General features: G+C 40.6%; 1 protein-coding gene across 1 annotated transcript in view; it reads right to left on the bottom strand.

Moving 5' to 3' along the window:
- The window catches only part of LOC139766191 (pre-rRNA 2'-O-ribose RNA methyltransferase FTSJ3-like), a 295,857-nt gene that overhangs the window by 166,493 nt on the left and 104,160 nt on the right, over positions 1 to 25,204 (bottom strand). Inside the window, exons 3-5 of the mRNA XM_071694463.1 lie at positions 8,990 to 9,121; positions 8,364 to 8,522; positions 3,923 to 4,053 (exon numbers count right to left, since the gene is read on the bottom strand). Coding sequence (XP_071550564.1) covers positions 3,923 to 4,053; positions 8,364 to 8,522; positions 8,990 to 9,121 — 422 coding nt within the window. The remainder of the gene's footprint in view (positions 1 to 3,922; positions 4,054 to 8,363; positions 8,523 to 8,989; positions 9,122 to 25,204) is intronic.

The raw sequence follows: 25,204 nt of genomic DNA, 5'->3' as shown, positions 1-25,204 counted from the left end.
TGCATTCACCTCCCTAACAACCCCATCCATAAACAAATTAAACAACCATGGAGACATCACACACCCCTGCCGCAAACCTACATTCACTGAGAACCAATCACTTTCCTCTCTTCCTACACGTACACATGCCTTACATCCTCGATAAAAACTTTTCACTGCTTCTAACAACTGGCCACCCACACCATATATTCTTAATACCTTCCACAGAGCATTTCTATCAACTCTATCATATGCCTTCTCCAGATCCATAAATGCTACATACAAATCCATCCACTCATATAAACATATATATACACAGATGCCCATACGTGTATGTATACATACATATACATATCAACATTTTTTTTTTTTTTTTTTTTTTTTTAAACTTAGTCGCTGTCTCCCTGTATATCAACATATACATACATATAAATACACAAACATGCACATATATACACACGTACACATTCATATTTGCTTGTCTTCATCCATTCCCATCACTACCCCACCACACAGGAAATAGCATCCACCCTTTTCAGTGAGGTAGAAAAAAAAAAAAAAAAAAAAAAAAAAAAAAAAAAAAAAAAAAAGCCCACATTCATTCACACTCAGTCTCTAGCTGTCATGTGTAATACATGAAAACCACAGACCTTAATCCACATCCAAGCCCTGCAGACCTTTCCATGGTTTACCCCAGATGCTTCACATGACCTGCTTCAATCCATTGACAGCATGTCGACCCTGGCATACCACATAGTTCCAATTCACTCTATTCCTTGCATGCCTTTCACCCTCCTAAATGTTCAGGCCCCGATTGCTCAAATCTTTTTCACTCCATCCTTCTATCTCCAATTTGGTCTCCCGCTTCTCCTTTCCTCCATCTCTACCATATATATCCTCTTTGTCAACCTTTCCTCACTCATTCTCTTCATATGTCCAAACCATTTTAAAACACCCTCTTCTGCTCTTTCAACCTCATTCTTTTCATTTCCACACAACTCTCTTACCCTTCCACTACTTACTCGATCAAATCACCTCACACCACATATTGCCCTCAAACGTTTCATTTCCAACATATCCACCACCTTCGTACAACCCATGCCCATGCCTCTCAACCATATAACATTGTTGGAACTACTATTTCTTCAGACATATCCATATTTGCTCTCAGGGATAATGTTCTCTCCTCCCACACATTCTTCATCACTCCAAGAACCTTCGCCCCATTCCCCACCCTGCGACTCATTTCCGCTTCCATAGTTCCATCCATTGCTCAGTCCATTCCTAGATATCTAAAACACTTCACTTCCTCCAATTTTCCTTCATTCAAACTTACATCCCAATTAACTTGTCCTTCAACACTACTGAATCTAATAACCTTACTCTTACTCACATTTAATCTTATCTTTCTCCTTTCACACACTTTTCCAAACTCAGTCACCAAACTCTGCAGTTTCTCACCCAAATCAGTCATCACAGCTGTATCATCAGCAAACAACAACCAGCTCACTTCCCAGGCCCTCTCATCCACAATAGACTACATACTCGCACCTCTCTCCAAAACTCTTGCATTTACCTCCCTAACAACCCCATCCATAAACAAATTAAACAACTAAGGGGACATCACGCATCCATGTTGCAAACCAACATTCACTGGAAACCAATCACTCTCCTCCCTTCCTACTCATACACATACCTTACACCCTTGGTAAAAACATTTCACTGCTTCTAGCAACTTACCTCCCACACCATATACTCTTAAAACTTTCCACAAAGCATCTCTATCAACCCTACCATATTCCTTCTCCAGATCCATAAGTGCTACATACAAATCCATGTTTTTCAAAGTATTTCTCACATACATTCTTCAAAGCAAACACCTGATCAACACATCTGAAACCACACTGCTCTTCCCCAATCTGATGCTCTCTACATGTCTTTACCCTCTCAATCAATACTCTCCCATATAATTTCCCAGGACTACTCAACAAACGTATGCCTCTGTAGTTTGAACACTCGCCTTTTTCCCTTTTGCCTTTCTACAATGGCACTATGCATGCATTCCATCAATCCTCAGGCACTTCATCATGATCCATACATACACAGAATATCCTTACCAACCAATCAACAACACAGTCACCCCTTTTTTAATAACTTCCACTGCAATAACTGCAATACCATCCAAACCTGTTGCCCTGCTGACTTTCATCTTCCACAAAGCCTTCACTGCTTTTCCTCTCTTTACCAAACCATTCTCCCAGACTCTCTCACTTCGTACACCACCATGACCAAAACATTCTATATCTGCCACTCTATCATCAAATACATTCAACAAACCTTCAAAATACTCACTCCATCTCTTTCTCACTTCACCACTACTTGTTATTACCTCCGAACCTACCCCCTTCACCGATGTTCCCATTTGCTTTCTTGTCTTATGCATGTTATCTACCTCCTTCCAAAACATCTTTTATTCTCCCTATAGTCTAATGATACTCTCTCATCACAACTCTCATTTGCCCTCTTCTTCACCTCTTGCACCTTTCTCTTGACCTCCTGCCTCTTTCTTTTATACATCTCCCTGTGATCTGCACTACTTCCCTGCAAGTATCGTCTAAATGCCTATCTCTTCTCTTTCGCTAACATTACTCCTTCATCCCACCACTCACTACCCTTTCTAATCTGCCCACCTCCCACCATTCTCATACCACATGCATCTTTTGCAGAAGCCATCACTGTTTCCCTAAATACATCCCATTCCTCCACCACTCCCCTCATGTGATTTGCTCTTACCTTTTGCCAGTCTACACTCAATCTCTCATGGTACTTCCTCACACAAGTCTCCTTCCCATGCTCATTTATTCTCACCATTCTCTTCTCCCCAACATTCTCTCTTCTTTTCTGGAAACCAGTACAAATCTTCACCTTCCCCTCCTCAAGACAGTGAACAGACATCCCTCCAGCTGCCCCTCTCAGCACATTTACATCCAAGTCTCTCTCTTTTACACACCTATCAATTAACACATAATCCAATAACACTCTCTGACCATCTCTCCTACTCACATAAGTATACTTATGTATATCTCTCTTTTTAAACCAGGTATTCCCAATCACCAGTCCTTTTTTAGCGCACAAATCTACAAGCTCTTTACCATTTCCATATATAACACTGAACACCCCATGTACACCAATTATACCCCTCAACTGCCACATTAATCACCTTTGCATTCAAATCATCCATCAATATAGCCCAGTCTCATGCATCAAAGTTGCTAACTCACTCACTCAGCTGCTCCAAAAACACTTGCCTCATGATCTTTCTTCTCATGACCAGGTGCAGAGGCACCAATAATCACCCATCTTTCTCCATCCACTTTCAGTTTTACCCCTATCAATCTAGAATTTACTTTCTTACACTCTATCACATACTCCCACAACTCCTTCAGGAGTAGTACTACTCCTTCCTTTCCTCTTGTCCTCTCACCAACTCCTGACTTTACCCCCGAGACTTTCCTAAACCACTCTTCACCTTTACCCTTGAGCTTCGTTTCACTCAGAGCCGAAACATCCAGGTGTCTTTCCACAAACATACTACCTATCTGTCCTTTCTTCTCATCCTGGTTACGTCCACACACATTCAGACACCCCAATCTGAGCCTTCAAGGCAGATCACTTCCTGACTGACTCCTCCTTCCATTTCCCTTTTTAGAAATTTAAATACGAGGGGGGTTTCCAGCCCCCCTGCTAATGCTCTCTTCAGTCACCTTCTACAACACATGGGGAATATGTGGGATGTGTTCTCTCTCCCCCTATCCAATCTTGATCTTTTATCATTTTTTGTCACTTGTAAATGTCTTTTGTTACAATTCTACAATATCCGGTTTTGGCAGGATTGATGAAAGATAGCATAACAATTACAATTCAGTACAATTCGTTAACTAACCTCCCCGTCCTGTCAAGGCGCCTCTCATCCTTCTCAAATCTGATGTATGTGGGACCTTCCTTTTCTTCATCTTCACTCTCAGAGAGCACTGTATTCATTTCCTGGTCCAACACAGTATCAATGTTCTGCACCTATGAAATAAAGTATTCTATAATATATATGAATTCCATGGCTTACCATCTTAATATGGCTAAAGAAATGCAATTACTATCAGCTGATACAAATTACCTACAGCTGGATTTCTTAATTTTCATAATCTTTTGAATTACATAAAGAATACCATTGACCCTAAGACTGCAATGAATAAAACTGTACTCATTTTTTCTTTAAATACGCTTTCCCTAACAGTCTTAGTGATGCAGCATCAGGAACTGAACTTTAGAGGAAAATCCTCCCTTTTCTCCTGTTTCTGTTCCTACTTTTCGAAGATAATAATACATAAAGGAATATTTCAATAATACAGAAAGTAATATTTCTGGCCCCCTCCTTCTACCCATCTGAACTCCTTTCTAGGTCATGCAGGAGATAAGCAATTAGTACTCATTCTCATCCCTAGGGATATAAAGAAGTTAGTTAGTTAGTTATGCAATCCTGGAACCCTTCTACAGAGCTATTGCAGCTTCAAGGCTGTGCTGTACAGGGTAGGAAGGTCTTTAACAATGCTGTACTCTCTTTGTCTGCCAATGATGATAAGGGTGACTTTAGGCTTGTATGTTACTGCTTGGTGGCAGAGTCAGCTAACACCATGATAAAAACTATCAAATATAAAAATATTCAACATTTCCACTGCTACTGCAGCTGACTTTTGGGACAAAGAAAAATAAAAACATGGTCAATATAACATCAAAGAGAACTAGTATTAGTACAGTGAAAGCATAAAGGAAAACAAATATATGGCCAATAAGCCAATCAGACACAACTAGTGTTTGTAAAGCATGTAATTCCCAGTGGATGGCACATGAATTCTGAGAAACAAATGTTATTCAGACAATCAGATATATCATTACAGTTCCTCCTGAATAATGATCTAAATTACTTCTTGAGATAATAACAACTAAATCCACTACAGCAAAAGTCTCTAGAGAATCTCAAGACAAAGGGATACTTGAAAAATTTACTGAATGATCACATGGATGTATCAATCACGGACAGTTAAAAAAAGTATCATGAACCACACTATGCAAATACACAATGTAAAAGTATCCACTTTTTAACCCCCCCCCAAAAAAAAATAAAAAATCAAATACTGTTGCATTGCCTTAGCAACTGTTAACTTAAACTTTGAGAGTGTAGCTGTTTTCAGTGACTCCTATTTCATCAGAAAGCAAAAACATGACATGATCCAGCAAGTATGTAAAGAAGGGAAGGTATGGAGATACTTACACAAGCATCTATGACTTCTATCATTCTATCATAAGTACAACAAAACTTTTACCAAAAAACCCTACCATTTGTCTTGTAATGTGTTATGTATTCAATGGTAATGTATACAATTTTGAAACTATTTACACAGTGAATAGAATATGACCAAATGTAAGACTTTTATACAAGTTGTGTGGGAGTGCACCATACATCATCAGCACTGAGACATGTATGTCTTTCAGTAAGCATTTAAAGCACATCAGAATCCCTCAAATCCCGATCCCTTGAATCTGGGTTTTGCCTTACACTGGCCATATGTAGGTAACAGAGACACCATTTAGAATATGCTAATTCCAGCCATCAGTGTCACCCCACAACCCTGATCATGTTCAGTTTCTTGACTTCTACTGCTAAAGAAAAATACTCTTGTGAGACCATCCCAGGGAATTCTATATATCTCTGATGTCTGTTACCTTCCAGAACTCCCTCAAGGGGGTGGCCTCGACAATAGTCTCCATAACTCCAATGCCACTTCTTTGCCTTTTATGCAGTGTTTGCAGAGGCTCCTACCTAACATTCCTACTGAATACTTCTGCCTAATGCTCCAACCCAATGTTCTCAGGGAATTCAGAACCCACATTTGAGAAGAGATGCAGGTGATAATGAATACCAATCATACAAACACTGACCATATCTGCTGACCAACAAATCCACTTCCTAGGTCAAGGGGGTCCAGTTCTTCCTGTGTTTCATCAGTGATTCTCATATGGCTGAAGCTTGGTCTTCTAAGACATCAATACAATATCCTAAGCCTTTTGTGACCTTTAGGATATTTCAATAATCACACCAGAACTAACTAAGGCCATTGTGAATTCTGTCTCTATCAATCATATTCTGAATGGTACAGGTGAGAGTGAGCACGAGCTCATATATCATGCAATAAACAACACACCAAAGCCTCAAAATATTTTCAGCATTCTCTCTCAGTATGTCTTGCAACTATTTGCATAATTCATAATTTCTATATTTTTGGATAAAACTTTTTTTTTTTTTTTTTTTTATACTTTGTCACTGTCTCCCGCATTTGCGAGGTAGCGCAAGGAAACAGACGAAAGAAATGGCCCAACCCCCCCCCATACACATGTATATACATACGTCCACACACGCACATATACATACCTACACAGCTTTCCATGGTTTACCCCAGACGCTTCACATGCCTTGATTCAATCCACTGACAGCACGTCAGCCCCGGTATACCACATCGCTCCAATTCACTCTGTTCCTTGCCCTCCTTTCACCCTCCTGCATGTTCAGGCCCCGATCACACAAAATCTTTTTCACTCCATCTTTCCACCTCCAATTTGGTCTCCCTCTTCCCCTTGTTCCCTCCACCTCCGACACATATATCCTCTTGGTCAATCTTTCCTCACTCATCCTCTCCATGTGCCCAAACCACTTCAAAACACCCTCTTCTGCTCTCTCAACCACGCTCTTTTTATTTCCACACATCTCTCTTACCCTTACGTTACTCACTCGATCAAACCACCTCACACCACACATTGTCCTCAAACATCTCATTTCCAGCACATCCATCCTCCTGCGCACAACTCTATCCATAGCCCACGCCTCGCAACCATACAACATTGTTGGAACCACTATTCCTTCAAACATACCCATTTTTGCTTTCCGAGATAATGTTCTCGACTTCCACACATTCTTCAAGGCCCCCAGAATTTTCGCCCCCTCCCCCACCCTATGATCCACTTCCGCTTCCATGGTTCCATCCGCTGCCAGATCCACTCCCAGATATCTAAAACACTTCACTTCCTCCAGTTTTTCTCCATTCAAACTCACCTCCCAATTGACTTGACCCTCAACCCTACTGTACCTAATAACCTTGCTCTTATTCACATTTACTCTTAACTTTCTTCTTCCACACACTTTACCAAAACTGCTTGTTATAAATAAATTCATTGGTCATATTTGTATTTTTTCGCCATTTGCACCACCCATGGGCTGAATTAACAGAAATATGAGAGGCTCTCCTTCATACCTGCTCATCACTTCCCACACAAGCATCTTTAGAAATAAAAGAAGGCACCTGGATCTAATGGTATTCCTCTTATTTTGAAGGAGTGTGCTTGTGAACCTGTCCTTATGATTGCCCATTCATTTAATGTCTAAAATCTAAAACCTTTGTTTCTTCTTAGAAACATGCAAAGGTATATCCCATCTCAAATAATTGGGACTATTTTATCCCTTTCAACTACTGTCTTATTTCTCTGATTTAAATTTTCCAAAATCACTGAATTTCTCTTCATCTCCAATTTCCTTAAGCGTCTAGATTCACAGAGCCTTCTCTAACCATCAATTTGGCTTTTCAAGGTTATATCAATCCTTTCTAATTACCTATCATTGGTGAATCTCTCTGAAAGACTTTGTAAAATTCTGGAACCTCAAAATCTATAGACAGGATTTGGCATTGGGATCTGATTATTAGGTTCCTTCTTTTGGCCTTCCTCCATCACTCTTACCATGAGCATAGGTTAAATCATGCTTCTTGTGACCAGAAGCCCAACTAATTCATGTCAGTAGGCATATACTACTCTCCATATATCAGGACTCATATATTACCCTTATCAATTGTGCAAAACAAAAGCTCAACTTTCCTTCATCTAATGTCATATCCTCACCAAAGATAAGCTAAGTAATAATGGGAGCCAGATTCAGGATCACCTAAACCATTAAGATGTTTACTGCTTTCCTTAACATTTCTTTCATCTCATTTCTTGTCAAATGTGGGTTTCTGCCTGCGGGAACTTCTTGATATCTACTTTGATGGTTTATATCTGTCTTCACATATATTTTGTCATCTGTCAGTTCTCTGTACAGTTTCCCACAGCATTCTCTGCCTCACTCTCTTCTCTGCACAGTATTCTGATCTGTACAGTATTCTGACCACTCTCAAGAACAAGTACTGTCTCCGATGCTCATCTGCCTCAGTCTGGTGGTAAGTAAATAAATCTCAAAGAATAATTACATATTGCCTAACACAATTCCACAATCTATAGCTTACCTTATTCATCTTTAGAAGATTAAAAAGTCCAATTTCAGCACTCTCCATCGGGCCACTGTCACCAGGAATGACTGACCTCAAACGGATTTTCTCCTCAAGTTTCTTCTTCTCCTTAAGCTTCCGTTTCCTGTTTCGCTTTTCTTTTCGAGCTTGTTCTGTCTACAGAAATGGATAACCTTTAACAGAAACCAACAGAACTACCAAAATACATCAAGGTTCCTGAGTCACCAATGGCAAATTAGTGAAAAATTATTGTAAATGATAAGCTAGTTCATAGCTAAAATAATAAGAATTTGTGAGTTAGGATAAATGGTGAATGGGGATGTAAGTCTTACTTGACATAGGATAGATGTGAAATCTAAGTCATGAAGAATTCAAGTAATGTGAAAGACTATTCACTCTACTGCACATTACTAACTTGACAATAAATTGCTTGACACCAAATTTGAGAAAACACAAATGAAGCTATTAGACACAACAGAAAGAGCCTCACCAAAATCATAAATATGATTCTTTCTTACAAAGGTCAAACTTTCCCTTTCATAAATTTGATGCTTATATATCTATGGTCCTGTGAGCTTTGACTTTAAAGGATTTGGCTTTCACCTTATTAATAACATTCATACCTTCATCTCCAAAATCTGTTGTTGCAGTTTGTTCATCTCGTCCTCCTCATCAACTTTGTCATCATTCACTTCTGTTGTGGCCTCTTCAACTTTTTGTGCCTCCTTTTTTTCTTCTACCTTTTGCAGATCAGCCTGTATAAAGGAAGATTAAAGTAATGAACTTTTATCAGTCAAGTTAAAATACACTTTGGTGGATTAATACAATTCTACATTCCAAGCTCCTCTCCTCTTGAAATCTACTTTTCACAAGACACCCTCAAGATTACCCATGAAACCAAAATCCTTAACCCTTTCCCTTGCTAACAAGTATACTCGGGCTGAGCTTTTGTGTAAATAATAATTTTTTTCTCAAGTTTAACCCAGTCACCTATATTCTAAAAATCATACCAAGATAACTCAAGTGCGGTTCCAGATATTTTCTCTCATTTTCAGGAGACAAGCATTGTAGGAGTAACTTATCTCAATAGATGGCATGACAAGCACTTACATCTTTCATATGCAGAGCACAGCATTGTGAGGCATCCCTCTAAGGAGGTACAGGAGTCTACCTAATTCTTACACACTTTTCCACTTTTTCTCACCCTAATAAGCAGAAGGATGATGAATAAGACAGAGATGACTTTGCAGATACACAAAATAAGATAACTCTTCATGAAGAGAAAAGCTCTGACTTGAGTAGTCCACTAAATGAAATCAAAGCAAAGCATCTCTAGGAAGAGGTTCAAGCATCTGGTTCATTTCTGCTTTTCAACTATTTTTTTCATTCTCAGCAGGATAAGTAAAGATGAAAATGAAATAGATGACTATACAGATACACAATGAAGGTATACTTCAAGATTCTAAAAGCTCCAACATGAATAGTCCAGCTGATGTTGCAGGGTAGACCTAAGCACAGTCATGTTTACGTTTTACCATGCCTGTTCAAGCATGTGCTTTTGCTTGTAACATAACAGTTAGTTATACAAATGATGTACATCAAAATATGTAGCAGTACTTCTATAGTTTCCTTGATATAGTAATGAACTTACTGGCATGATAGTTAGAGGGGCATGCAGGTGTGTAAAGCAAAGGTTGACAGCAGCTTCTTGGGATAGTGAAAGTAATATATGGTACCCAATCAAAAAAGTCTTCAAATAATTGGGTTTTTGCATTTCTACAAAAAGTTTTCATTTTTTCTGGTATTTCTCATCTACAATATAAAGTTCATAGAATCGAATTTAGCATTTTTTACAATTATTTCTACATTCAGAGATAACTTGGACTTGCAGCAACTTTGTATTAACATCTGAAACAAAACATTTTCTAAGTTGCCTTTTCTAGATATAAATATTTCAAAGCTACATTAAGAAAACTGATGATATTTTGGAACATACTTACAGAGATAAAATACAAGTAGTAAGGTTAAGTCTTCATAAACCTGTATACTCTAGCAAGACACTGAAAACTCCCAGGAAATATTCACTGAAATAGTAATATTTGCCCAAGGATCATATAGTTAGACAGAAGAGGAGGTTAAGGGTGCATTCTGAAGAAAATTAGGAGCAATCAAGTGTTTGGATATATGTGGTGAAATTATAAGTGATGGGTAAGACAAATGAATAATTGAGGAGCAAAAATAGAAAGATTGATAGGTATGACATGCTACACGAAAATGACAAAAGAGAAAGATATGGAATGTGAGCATTAATCTATATAACACTTTTGGTGTTTTGTTTTCCTGTCTGTCCGTGGAACTGTCACATTACGTCAAAATGCCATAAACCCTACACTGAACAAAGCATTATACTTTTGGAACAAATTAGGACCTAATATGAAGGTCAGCTTCACCTCTACTCAAAGTATCCCTGGTTTTTAAACCTGGCACCTGGACAGTTCAGACTCTACCCACTGGAACCCTACTCTGGCACTCTGCACTGGATGAATCTGTAGGCCCAAGTCCTATAGGTCTAGCTGAGGAAAGCAAGATAAGTGAGCTTTTACAGCCAGTGGGCTTGAATGTTACAAATATATATTTTCAAGACAAAGGTGGTCAAAAAGACCTGTAGTACAATAACTAGGAAAAAAGGTTAAGAATGATGCGACTGATACGATTTCAGTAAGAAAGGATGCATGCTGTAAGGTATATGAGAGGGTTAAGTGGTAGCGTCTATGATAATATAATTACATGTGAGTCAGTCTTTTATTTTTAGCATTCTAAGACAAGAAACATGAATGAAAATGCAACAAAAATAAACAAAAAGAAGGTAGGGATTGAACTTCCACAAAAGTTATATGAGAAGCAGAGAGATATTTGTAAAATATTACAGTGATGCTGAGGTAGTGCAGGACATATTAAAGGAAGGATCTTACAGGCAACCAGAGAGAGGAAGGAAAACCTGAGGGAAAAGAGGGACATCTTGGTGGAATGGAGTTAAAACTGAGGAGGATAACCTTGAGAAGAGCCAACTCTCAACAAACTAAAAAGCAGAGTGCAAGAAATGTAGAATATGAAATCCTTAAAAAAATTATTCTGAATACATGCAAAGCATATTAGAATGAATGAAAATCTATGGAGCTATGAGCTATCTCTGAAATAGATAAACTATTGCAGAAAAGGGCTGCATAAAAAGCATAAGCATAAGCTTGTGGAGTATTCCTGGGAAATCATATGGGAGGGCACTGATTGAGAAGGTGAAGGCATGTACAGAGCACCAGAATGGGGAAGAGCAGCGTAGTTTCAGATGTGGTAGAAGATGAAGAATGTGTGGAAGGAGAGAGCATTATCTCAGAGCAAAAATGGGTATGTTGGAAGGAATAGCAGTGCCAACAATATCATATGGATAGAGTTTGTGGAAGAGAGTGGATGTGTTGGAAATGAAATGTTTGAGGACAATATGTGGTATGAGGTGGTTTGATGAAGTAAGTAATGAAGGGTAAGAGATGAGGGGAAATAAAAAGTGTGGCTGAGAGAGCAGAAGAGGGTGTGATGAAATAGTTTGGACATATGGAGAGAATGAGTGAGGAAAGATTGACAAAGAGGATATATTTGTCAGAGAGTGAAGGAACAAGAAGAAGTGGAAGACCAAATTGGAGGGGGAAGGATAGAGTGAAAAAGATTTTGAGCGATCAGGGCATGAACATACAGGAGGGTGAGAGGCGTGCAAGGAATAGAGTGAATTGGAACAATGTGGTATACTGAGGTAGATGTACTGTCAGTGGCCTGAACCAGAGCATATGAAACCTTTGGGGTAAACCATGGAAAATTCTGTGGAGCCTGGATGTGGAGAGGGAGCTGTGGTTTTGGTGCATTACATGACAGCTAGAGACTGATTGCGAAAGAACATGGCCTTATTTGTCTAATTTTCTGACGCTACCTCGCTGAAGCAGGCCGTAACAATGCTGTTTCCTGTGGGGTTGGATAGCACCAAGAATGGATGAAGGCAAGGAAATATGAACATGTATATATGTACATGTCTGTGTCCATATGTGTATGATGATATGTATATGTACATGCATGGGCATTTATGTATATATACATATATATGTGTATATGAGTGGACATGCCATTCTTCATCTGTTTCCTGGCAATACCTCACTTACACGGGAAATTTTTGTTTTTTTTTTTGCTTTGTCGCTGTCTCCCGTGTTTGCGAGGTAGCGCAAGGAAACAGACGAAAGAAATGGCCCAACCCACCCCCATACACATGTATATACATACGTCCACACACGCAAATATACATACCTACACAGCTTTCCATGGTTTACCCCAGACGCTTCACATGCCCTGATTCAATCCACTGACAGCACGTCAACCCCGGTATACCACATCGATCCAATTCACTCTATTCCTTGCCCTCCTTTCACCCTCCTGCATGTTCAGGCCCCAATCACACAAAATCTTTTTCACTCCATCTTTCCACCTCCAATTTGGTCTCCCACTTCTCCTCGTTCCCTCCACCTCCGACACATATATCCTCTTGGTCAATCTTTCCTCACTCATTCTCTCCATGTGCCCAAACCATTTCAAAACACCCTCTTCTGCTCTCTCAACCACGCTCTTTTTATTTCCACACATCTCTCTTACCCTTACTTACTTACATTACTTACTCGATCAAACCACCTCACACCACACATTGTCCTCAAACATCTCATTTCCAGCACATCCATCCTCCTGCGCACAACTCTATCCATAGCCCACGCCTCGCAACCATACAACATTGTTGGAACCACTATTCCTTCAAACATACCCATTTTTGCTTTCCGAGATAATGTTCTCGATTTCCACACATTCTTCAAGGCTCCCAGGATTTTCGCCCCCTCCCCCACCCTATGATCCACCTCCGCTTCCATGGTTCCATCCGCTGCCAGATCCACTCCCAGATATCTAAAACACTTTACTTCCTCCAGTTTATCTCCATTCAAACTTACCTCCCAATTGACTTGACCCTCAACCCTACTGTACCTAATTACCTTGCTCTTATTCACATTTACTCTTAACTTTCTTCTTTCACCCACTTTACCAAACTCAGTCACCGGCTTCTGCAGTTTCTCACATGAATCAGCCACCAGCGCTGTATCATCAGCGAACAACAACTGACTCACTTCCCAAGCTCTCTCATCCACAACAGACTTCATACTTGCCCCTCTTTCCAAAACTCTTGCATTCACCTCCCTAACAACCCCATCCATAAACAAATTAAACAACCATGGAGACATCACACACCCCTGCCGCAAACCTACATTCACTGAGAACCAATCACTTTCCTCTCTTCCTACACGTACACATGCCTTACATCCTCGATAAAAACTTTTCACTGCTTCTAACAACTTGCCTCACGCACCATATATTCTTAATACCTTCCACAGAGCATCTCTATCAACTCTATCATATGCCTTCTCCAGATCCATAAATGCTACATACAAATCCATTTGCTTTTCTAAGTATTTCTCACATACATTCTTCAAAGCAAACACCTGATCCACACATCCTCTACCACTTCTGAAACCACACTGCTCTTCCCCAATCTGATGCTCTGTACATGCCTTCACCCTCTCAATCAATACCCTCCCATATAATTTACCAGGAATACTCAACAAACTTATACCTCTGTAATTTGAGCACTCACTCTTATCCCCTTTGCCTTTGTACAATGGCACTATGCACGAATTCCGCCAATCCTCAGGCACCTCACCATGAGTCATACATACATTAAATACCCTTACCAACCAGTCAATAATACAGTCACCCCCTTTTTTAATAAATTCCACTGCAATACCATCCAAACCTGCTGCCTTGCCGGCTTTCATCTTCCGCAAAGCTTTTACTACCTCTTCTTTGTTTACCAAATCATTTTCCCTAACCCTCTCACTTTGCACACCACCTCGACCAAAACACCCTATATCTGCCACTCTATCATCAAACACATTCAACAAACCTTCAAAATACTCACTCCATCTCCTTCTCACATCACCACTACTTGTTATCACCTCCCCATTTGCACCCTTCACTGAAGTTCCCATTTGCTCCCTTGTCTTACGCACTTTATTTACCTCCTTCCAGAACATCTTTTTATTCTCCCTAATGGTAAACAAGGATAAATAATGTGCATAGGACATGAGAACAAATGAGAACATCAGTGAAGGGGGCAAGTGGGGAGGTAATATGAGGTAGTGAGGATGTGAGAAGATGGAGTAAGTATTTTGAAAGTCTGCTGAATGTGTTTGATGATAGAGTGGCAGATGTAGGATGTTTTGGTTGGGGTGGAGGAGAAATTGAGAAGGTAAGGGAGAATGGCATGGTGAACAGAGAAGAGGTGGTGAAAGCTTTGTGGAAGATGAAATCCAGCAATGCAGCACGTTTGGATGGAACTACAGTAAAATTGATCAAAAAAGGGGGTGACTGTGTTGTTGACTGCTTGGTAAGGACATTCAATGTATGTGTGGATCATGCTGAAGTACCTAAGGATTGGCGGAATGCATACATAGTCCCACTGTATAAAGGCAAAGGGGATAAAGGTAAGTGTTCGAACAAGAGAGGCATAAATTTTTTTAGTATTTTTTTATTATTTATTTTGCTTTGTCGCTGTCTAAAGCGTTAGCGAGGTAGCGCAGGGAAACAGACGAAAGAATGGCCCAAACCAGCCACATACACATGTACATACATACCTATACATCTCATTGTATACATATATATATACACACACAGACATATACATATATACACATGTACATAATTCATAGTCTGCCTTTATTTATTCCCATCGCCACCCTGCCACACATGGAATAACAACCCCTTCCCCCTCATGTGTGCGAGGTAGCACTAGGAAAAGACAACAACGGCCACATTCGTTCACACTCAGTCTCTAGCTGTCATGTAATAATGCACCGAAACCACAGCTCCCTTTCCACATCCAGGCCCCACACAACTTTCCATGGTTTACCCCAGACGCTTCAAATGCCCAGGTTCAATCCATTGACAGCACGTCGACCCCGGTAAACCACATCGTTCCAATTCACTCTATTCCTTGCATGCCTTTCACCTTCCTGCATGTTCAGGCCCTGACCACTCAAAATCTTTTTCACTCCATCTTTCCACCTCCAATTTGGTCTCCCACTTCTCGTTCCCTCCACCTCTGACACATATATCCTCTTGGTCAATCTTTCCACACTCATTCTCTCCATGTGACCAAACCATTCCAAAACACCCTCTTCTGCTCTCTCAACCACACTCTTTTTATTTCCACACATCTCTCTTACCCTTACATTACTTACTCGATCAAACCACCTCACACTACATATTGCCCTCAAACATCACATTTCCAGCACATCCACCCTCCTGCGCACAACTCTATCCATAGCCCAAACCTAGCAACCATACAACATTGTTGCAACTACTATACCTTCAAATATACCCATTTTTGCTTTCCGAGATAATGTTCTCGACTTCCAAACATTCTTCAAGGCTCCCAGAATTTTCGCCCCCTCCCCCACCCTATGATTCACTTCCGCTTCCATATATATATATATATATATATTTTTTTTTTTTTTTTCATACTATTCGCCATTTCCCGCATTAGCGAGGTAGCGCTAAGAACAGAGGACTGGGCCTTTGAGGGAATATCCTCACCTGGCCCCCTTCTCTGTTCCTTCTTTTGGAAAAAAAAAATATATATATATATATATATATATATATATATATATATATATATATATATATATATATATATATCAGATCATCAGATTGGGGAAGAGCAGTGTGGCTTCAGAAGTGGTAGAGGATGTGTGGATCAGGTGTTTGCTTTGAAGAATGTATGAGAAAAATACTTAGAAAAGCAAATGGATTTGTATGTAGCATTTATGGATCTGGAGAAGGCATATGATAGAGTTGATAGAGATGCTCTGTGGAAGGTATTAAGAATATATGGTGTGGGAGGAAAGTTGTTAGAAGCAGTGAAAAGTTTTTATCGAGGATGTAAGGCATGTGTACGTGTAGGAAGAGAGGAAAGTGATTGGTTCTCAGTGAATGTAGGTTTGCGGCAGGGGTGTGTGATGTCTCCATAGTTGTTTAATTTGTTTATGAATGGGGTTGTTAGAGAGGTGAATGCAAGAGTTTTGGAAAGAGGGGCAAGTATGAAGTCTGTTGGGGATGAGAGAGCTTGGGAAGTGAGTCAGTTGTTGTTCGCTGATGATACAGCGATGTTGCCTGATTCATGTGAGAAACTGCAGAAACTGGGGACTGAGTTTGGTAAAGTGTGTGAAAGAAGAAAGTTAAGAGTAAATGTGAATAAGAGCAAGGTTATTAGGTACAGTAGGGTTGAGGGTCAAGTCAATTGGGAGGTAAGTTTGAATGGAGAAAAACTGGAGGAAGTAAAATGTTTTAGATATCTGGGAGTGGATCTGACAGTGGATGGAACCATGGAAGCGGAAGTGGATCATAGGGTGGGGGAGGGGGCGAAAATTCTGGGGGCCTTGAAGAATGTGTGGAAGTCGAGAACATTATCTCGGAAAGCAAAAATGGGTATTTTTGAAGGAATAGTGGTTCCGACAATGTTGTATGGTTGCGAGGCGTGGGCTATGGATAGAGTTGTGCGCAGGAGGATGAATGTGCTGGAAATGAGATGTTTGAGGACAATGTGTGGTGTGAGGTGGTTTGATCGAGCAAGTAACGTAAGGGTAAGAGAGATGTGTGGAAATAAAAAGAGTGTGGTTGAGAGAGCAGAAGAGGGTGTTTTGGAATGGTTTGGTCACATGGAGAGAATGAGTGTGGGCACATATGTCCACACATGCAAATATACATACCTACACAGCTTTCCATGGTTTACCCCAGACGCTTCACATGCCCTGATTCAATCCACTGACAGCACGTCAACCTCGGTATACCACATCGATCCAATTCACTCTATTCCTTGCCCTCCTTTCACCCTCCTGCATGTGCAGGCCCCATCACACAAAATCTTTTTCACTCCATCTTTCCACGTCCAATTTGGTCTCCCTCTTCTCCTCGTTCCCTCCACCTCTGACACGTATATCCTCTTGGTCAATCTTTCCTCACTCATTCTCTCCATGTGACCAAACAAATTCAAAACACCCTCTTCTGCTCTCTCAACCACGCTCTTTTTATTTCCGCACATCTCTCTTACCCTTACGTTACTTACTCGATCAAACCACCTCACACCACACATTGTCCTCAAACATCTCATTTCCAGCACATCCATCCTCCTGCGCACAACTCTATCCATAGTCTACGCCTCGCAACCATACAAACTTATACCTTATACCTCTGTAATTTGAGCACTCACTCTTATCCCCTTTGCCTTTGTACAATGGCACTATGCACGCATTCCGCCAATCCTCAGGCACCTCACCATGAGTCATACATACATTAAATAACCTTACCAACCAGTCAACAATACAGTCACCCCCTTTTTTAATAAATTCCACTGCAATACCATCCAAACCTGCTGCCTTGCCGGCTTTCATCTTCCGCAAAGCTTTTACTACCTCTTCTCTGTTTACCAAATCATTTTCCCTAACCCTCTCACTTTGCACAACACCTCGACCAAAACACCCTATATCTGCCACTCTATCATCAAACACATTCAACAAACCTTGTAAATACTCACTCCATCTCCTTCTCACATCACCACTACTTGTTATCACCTCCCTATTAGCGCCCTTCACTGAAGTTCCCATTTCCTCCCTTGTCTTACGCACTTTATTTACCTCCTTCCAGAACATCTTTTTATTCTCCCTAAAATTTAATGATACTCTCTCACCCCAACTCTCATTTGCCCTCTTTTTCACCTCTTGCACCCTTCTCTTGACCTCCTGTCTTTCTTTTATACATCTCCCACTCAATTGCATTTTTTTCCCTGCAAAAATCGTCCAAATGCCTCTCTCTTCTCTTTCACTAATAATCTTACTTCTTCATCCCACCACTCACCACCCTTTCTAATCAACCCATCTCCCACGCTTCTCATGCCACAAGCATCTTTTGCGCAATCCATCACTGATTCCCTAAATACATCCCATTCCTCCCCCAATCCCTTTACTTCCATTGTTCTCACCTTTTTCCATTCTCTACTCAGTCTCTCCTGGTACTTCCTCAAACAAGTCTCCTTCCCAAGCTCACTTACTCTCACCACCCTCTTCACCCCAACATTCACTCTTCTTTTCTGAAAACTCATACAAATCTTCACCTTAGCCTCCACAAGATAATGATCAGACATCCCTCCATTTGCACCTCTCATCACATTAACATCCAAAAGTCTCTCTTTCGCGCGCCTGTCAATTAACACGTAATCCAATAACGCTCTCTGGCCATCTCTCCTACTTACATACGTATACTTATGTATATCTCGCTTTTTAAACCAAGTATTCCTAATCACCAGTCCTTTTTCAGCACATAAATCTACAAGCTCTTCACCATTTCCATTTACAACACTGAATACCCCATGTATACCAATTATTCCCTCAACTGCCACATTACTCACCTTTGCATTCAAATCATCCATCACTATAACCCGGTCTTGTGCATCAAAACCACTAACATACTCATTCAGCTGCTCCCAAAACACTCGCCTCTCATGATCTTTCTTCTCATGCCCAGGTGCATATGCACCAATAATCACCCACCTCTCTCCATCAACTTTCAGTTTTACCCATATCAATCAAGAATTTACTTTATTACATTCTATCACATACTCCCACAACTCCTCTCACTAACCTCTGACTTTACTCCTAAGACATTCCCAAACCACTCTTCCCCTTTACCTTTGAGCTTCGTTTCACTCAGAGCCAAAACATCCAGGTTCCTTTCCTCAAACATACTACCTATCTCTCCTTTTTTCACATCTTGGTTACATCCACACACATTTAGACACCCCAATCTGAGTTTACGAGGAGGATGAGCACTCCAAGCGTGACTCCTTCTGTTACCTATTTTTAGAAAGTTAAAATTCAAGGAGGGAAGGATTTCTGACCCCCCGCTCACGTCCCCTCTAGTCGCCTTCTACGACACGTGAGGAAGGAGTGGGAAATATTCTTCCACCCCTATCCCCAGGGATAATATATACATATTTTTTTTTTTTTCATACTTTGTCGCTGTCTCCCGCGTTTGCGAGGTAGCGCAAGGAAACAGACGAAAGAAATGTCCCAACCCACCCCCATACACATGTATATACATACGTCCACACACGCAAATATACATACCTACACAGCTTTCCATGGTTTACCCCAGACGCTTCACATGCCTTGATTCAATCCACTGACAGCACGTCAACCCCGGTATACCACATCGCTCCAATTCACTCTATTCCTTGCCCTCCTTTCACCCTCCTGCATGTTCAGGCCCCGATCACACAAAATCTTTTTCACTCCATCTTTCCACCTCCAATTTGGTCTCCCTCTTCTCCTTGCTCCCTCCACCTCCGACACATATATCCTCTTGGTCAATCTTTCCTCACTCATCCTCTCCATGTGCCCAAACCACTTCAAAACACCCTCTTCTGCTCTCTCAACCACGCTCTTTTTATTTCCACACATCTCTCTTAACCTTACGTTACTCACTCGACCAAACCACCTCACACCACACATTGTCCTCAAACATCTCATTTCCAGCACATCCATCCTCCTGCGAACAACTCTATCCATAGCCCACGCCTCGCAACCATACAACATTGTTGGAACCACTATTCCTTCAAACATACCCATTTTTGCTTTCCGAGATAATGTTCTCGACTTCCACACATTCTTCAAGGCCCCCAGAATTTTCGCACCCTCCCCCACCCTATGATCCACTTCCACTTCCATGGTTCCATCCGCTGCCAGATCCACTCCCAGATATCTAAAACACTTCACTTCCTCCAGTTTTTCTCCATTCAAACTCACCTCCCAACTGACTTGACCCTCAACCCTACTGTACCTAATAACCTTGCTCTTATTCACATTTACTCTTAACTTTCTTCTTCCACACACTTTACCAAACTCAGTCACCACCTTCTGCATTTTCTCACATGAATCAGCCACCAGCGCTGTATCATCAGCGAACAACAACTGACTCACTTCCCAAGCTCTCTCATCCCCAACAGACTTCATACTTGCCCCTCTTTCCAAAACTCTTGCATTTACCTCCCTAACAACCCCATCCATAAACAAATTAAACAACCATGGAGACATCACACACCCCTGCCGCAAACCTACATTCACTGAGAACCAATCACTTTCCTCTCTTCCTAAACGTACACATGCCTTACATCCTCGATAAAAACTTTTCACTGCTTCTAACAACTTTCCTCCCACACCATATATTCTTAATACCTTCCACAGAGCATCTCTATCAACTCTATCATATGCCTTCTCCAGATCCATAAATGCTACATACAAATCCATTTGCTTTTCTAAGTATTTCTCACATACATTCTTCAAAGCAAACACCTGATCCACACATCCTCTACCACTTCTGAAAACCCACTGCTCTTCCCCAATCTGATGCTCTGTGCATGCCTTCACCCTCTCAATCAATACCCTCCCATATAATTTGCCAGGAATACTCAACAAACTTATACCTCTGTAATTTGAGCACTCACTCTTATCCCCTTTGCCTTTGTACAATGGCACTATGCACGCATTCCGCCAATCCTCAGGCACCTCACCATGAGTCATACATACATTAAATAACCTTACCAACCAGTCAACAATACAGTCACCACCTTTTTTAATAAATTCCACTGCAATACCATCCAAACCTGCTGCCTTGCCGGCTTTCATCTTCCGCAAAGCTTTTACTACCTCTTCTCTGTTTACCAAATCATTTTCCCTAACCCTCTCACTTTGCACACCACCTCGACCAAAACACCCTATATCTGCCACTCTATCATCAAACACATTCAACAAACCTTCAAAATACTCACTCCATCTCCTTCTCACATCACCACTACTTGTTATCACCTCCCCATTTGCGCCCTTCACTGAAGTTCCCATTTGCTCCCTTGTCTTACGCACTTTATTTACCTCCTTCCAGAACATCTTTTTATATATATATATATATATATATATATATATATATATATATATATATATATATATATATATATACATAAATATAGACACATACACACACATATAGTGATGGGTGATTTGAATGCAAAGGTGAGTAATGTGGCAGTTGAGGGAATAACTGGTATACATGGGGTATTCAGTGTTGTAAATGGAAATGGTGAAGGGCTTGTAGATTTATGTGCTGAAAAAGGACTGGTGATTGGGAATACCTGGTTTAAAAAGCGAGATATACATAAGCATACTTATGTAAGTAGGAGAGATGGCCAGAGAGCGTTATTGGATTACGTGTTAATTGACAGGCACGCGAAAGAGAGACTTTTGGATGTTAATGTACTGAGAGGTGCAACTGGAGGGATGTCTGATCATTATCTTGTGGAGGCTAAGGTGAAGATTTGTATGGGTTTTCAGAAAAGAAGAGTGAATGTTGGGGTGAAGAGGGTGGTGAGAGTAAGTGAGCTTGGGAAGGAGACTTGTGTGAGGAAGTACCAGGAGAGACTGAGTACAGAATGGAAAAGGGTGAGAACAATGGAAGGGGAGTGGGGGAGGAATGGGATGTATTTAGGGAATCAGTGATGGATTGCACAAAAGATGCTTGTGGCATGAGAAGAGTGGGAGGTGGGTTGATTAGAAAGGGTAGTGAGTAGTGGGATGAAGAAGTAAGATTATTGGTGAAAGAGAAGAGAGAGGCATTTGGACTATTTTTGCAGGGAAAAAATGCAATTGAGTGGGAGATGTATAAAAGAAAAAGACAGGAGGTCAAGAGAAAGGTTCAAGAGGTGAAAAAGAGGGCAAATGAGAGTTGGGGTGAGAGAGTATCATTAAATTTTAGGGAGGATAAAAAGATGTTCTGGAAGGAGGTAAATAAAGTGCGTAAGACAAGGGAGCAAATGGGAACTTCAGTGAAGGGCGCAAATGGGGAGGTGATAATAAGTAGTGATGATGTGAGAAGATGGAGTGAGTATTTTGAAGGTTTGTTGAATGTTTTTGATGATAGAGTGGCAGATATAGGGTGTTTTGTTCGAGGTGGTGTGCAAAGTGAGAGGGTTAGGGAAAATGATTTGGTAAACAGAGAAGAGGTAGTAAAAGCTTTGCGGAAGATGAAAGCCGGCAAGGCAGCAGGTTTGGATGGTATTGCAGTGGAATTTATTAAAAAAGGGGGTGACTGTATTATTGACTGGTTGGTAAGGTTATTTAACGTATGTATGACTCATGATGAGGTGCCTGAGGATTGGCGGAATGCGTGCATAGTGCCATTGTACAAAGGCAAAGGGGATAAGAGTGAATGCTCAAATTACAGAGGTATAAGTTTGTTGAGTATTCCTGGTAAATTATATGGGAGGGTATTCATTGAGAGAGTGAAGGCATGTACAGAGCATCAGACTGGGGAAGAGCAGTGTGGTTTCAGAAGTGGTAGAGGATGTGTGGATCAGGTGTTTGCTTTGAAGAATGTATGTGAGAAATACTTAGAAAAGCAAATGGATTTGTATGTAGCATTTATGGGTCTGGAAAAGGCATATGTTAGAGTTGACAGAGATGCTCTGTGGAAGGTATTAAGAATATATGGTGTGGGAGGCAAGTTGTTAGAAGCAGTGAAAAGTTTTTATCGAGGATGTAAGGCATGTGTACGTGTAGGAAGAGAGGAAAGTGATTGGTTCTCAGTGAATGTAGGTTTGCGGCAGGGGTGTGTGATGTCTCCATGGTTGTTTAATTTGTTTACGGATGTGGTTGTTAGGGAGGTGAATGCAAGAGTTTTGGAAAGAGGGGCAAGTATGAAGTCTATTGTGGATGAGAGAGCTTGGGAAGTGAGTCAGTTGTTGTTCGCTGATGATACAGCGCTGGTGGCTGATTCATATGAGAAACTGCAGAAGCTGGTGACTGAGTTTGGTAAAGTGTGTGAAAGAAGAAAGTTAAGAGTAAATGTGAATAAGAGCAAGGTTATTAGGTTCAGTAGGGTTGAGGGTCAAGTCAATTGGGAGGTAAGTTTGAATGGAGAAAAACTGGAGGAAGTAAAGTGTTTTAGATATCTGGGAGTGGATCTGGCAGTGGATGCAACCATGGAAGCGGAAGTGAATCATAGGGTGGGGGAGGGGGCAAAAATCCTGGGAGCCTTGAAGAATGTGTGGAAGTCGAGAACATTATCTCGGAAAGCAAAAATGGGTATGTTTGAAGGAATAGTGGTTCCAACAATGTTGTATGGTTGCGAGGCGTGGGCTATGGATAGAGTTGTGCGCAGGAGGGTTTATGTGCTGGAAATGAGATGTTTGAGGACAATGTGTGGTGTGAGGTGGTTTGATCGAGTAACGTAAGGGTAAGAGAGATGTGTGGAAATAAAAAGAGCGTGGTTGAGAGAGCAGAAGAGGGTGTTTTGAAATGGTTTGGGCACATGGAGTGAGGAAAGATTGTCCAAAAGGATATATGTGTCGGAGGTGGAGGGAACGAGGAGAAGTAGGAGACCAAATTGTAGGTGGAAAGATGGAGTGAAAAAGATTTTGTGTGATCAGGGCCTGAACATGCAGGAGGGTGAAAGGAGGGCAAGGAATAGAGTGAATTGGATCGATGTGGTATGCCGGGGTTGACGTGCTGTCAGTGGATTGAATCAGGGCATGTGAAACGTCTGGGGTAAACCATGGAAAGCTGTGTAGGTATGTATATTTGCATGTGTGGACGTGTATGTATATACATGTGTATAGGGGTGGGTTGGGCCATTTCTTTCATCTGTTTCCTTGCGCTACCTCGCAAACGCGGGAGACAGCGAGAAAGAAAACAAAAAAAAAAATATATATATATATATATATATACACATGAAAAATGCATGAAATAATTTATAAAACTGAAACTTCTAGCCTGAAATGAAGTGAAAAATGAATGTCACATAATGGTTCAACCTCTGGCATGTATGCATATATATATATATATATATATATATATATATATATATATATATATATATATATATATATATATATGTGTGTGTGTGTAAATAAATTATACATTTCCCTTTTCCATAGCCAGGGGTTGAACCATTATGTGACATTCATTTTTTTTATTTCATTTCAAGCTAGAAGTTTCAGTTTTCTAAATTATTTCTTACATTTTTCACATGCTTATATATGTATATGTGTGTGTGTGTATGTGCGTATGTATGTGTATGTATATATATATATGTATATATATATATATATATATATATATATATATATATATATATATATATATATATATATATATATTATCCCTGGGGATTGGGGTGAAAGAATACTTCCCACGCATTCCTCACGTGTCACAGAAGGCGACTAGAGGGCACGGGACGGGGGGCCAGAAATCCTCCCCTCCTTGTATTTTTTTTTTTAACTTTCTAAAATGGGAAACAGAAGAAGGAGTCACGCAGGGAGTGCTCATCCTCCTCGAAGGCTCAGACTGGGGTGTCTAAATGTGTGTGGATGTAACCAAGATGTGAAAAAAGGAGAGATAGGTAGTATGTTTGAGGAAAGGAACCTGGATGTTTTGGCTCTGAGTGAAACGAAGCTCAAGGGTAAAGGGGAAGAGTGGTTTGGGAATGTCTTGGGAGTAAAGTCAGGGGTTAGTGAGAGGACAAGAGCAAGGGAAGGAGTAGCAGTACTCCTGAAACAGGAGTTGTGGGAGTATGTGATAGAATGTAAGAAAGTAAATTCTTGATTA

This window comes from Panulirus ornatus, chromosome 57 (assembly GCF_036320965.1).
Source record: "Panulirus ornatus isolate Po-2019 chromosome 57, ASM3632096v1, whole genome shotgun sequence".
Lineage (NCBI taxonomy): Eukaryota > Metazoa > Arthropoda > Malacostraca > Decapoda > Palinuridae > Panulirus > Panulirus ornatus.
The sequence above is the reverse complement of the archived record's forward strand: the minus strand, read 5'-3'. Positions and strand labels throughout refer to the sequence as shown.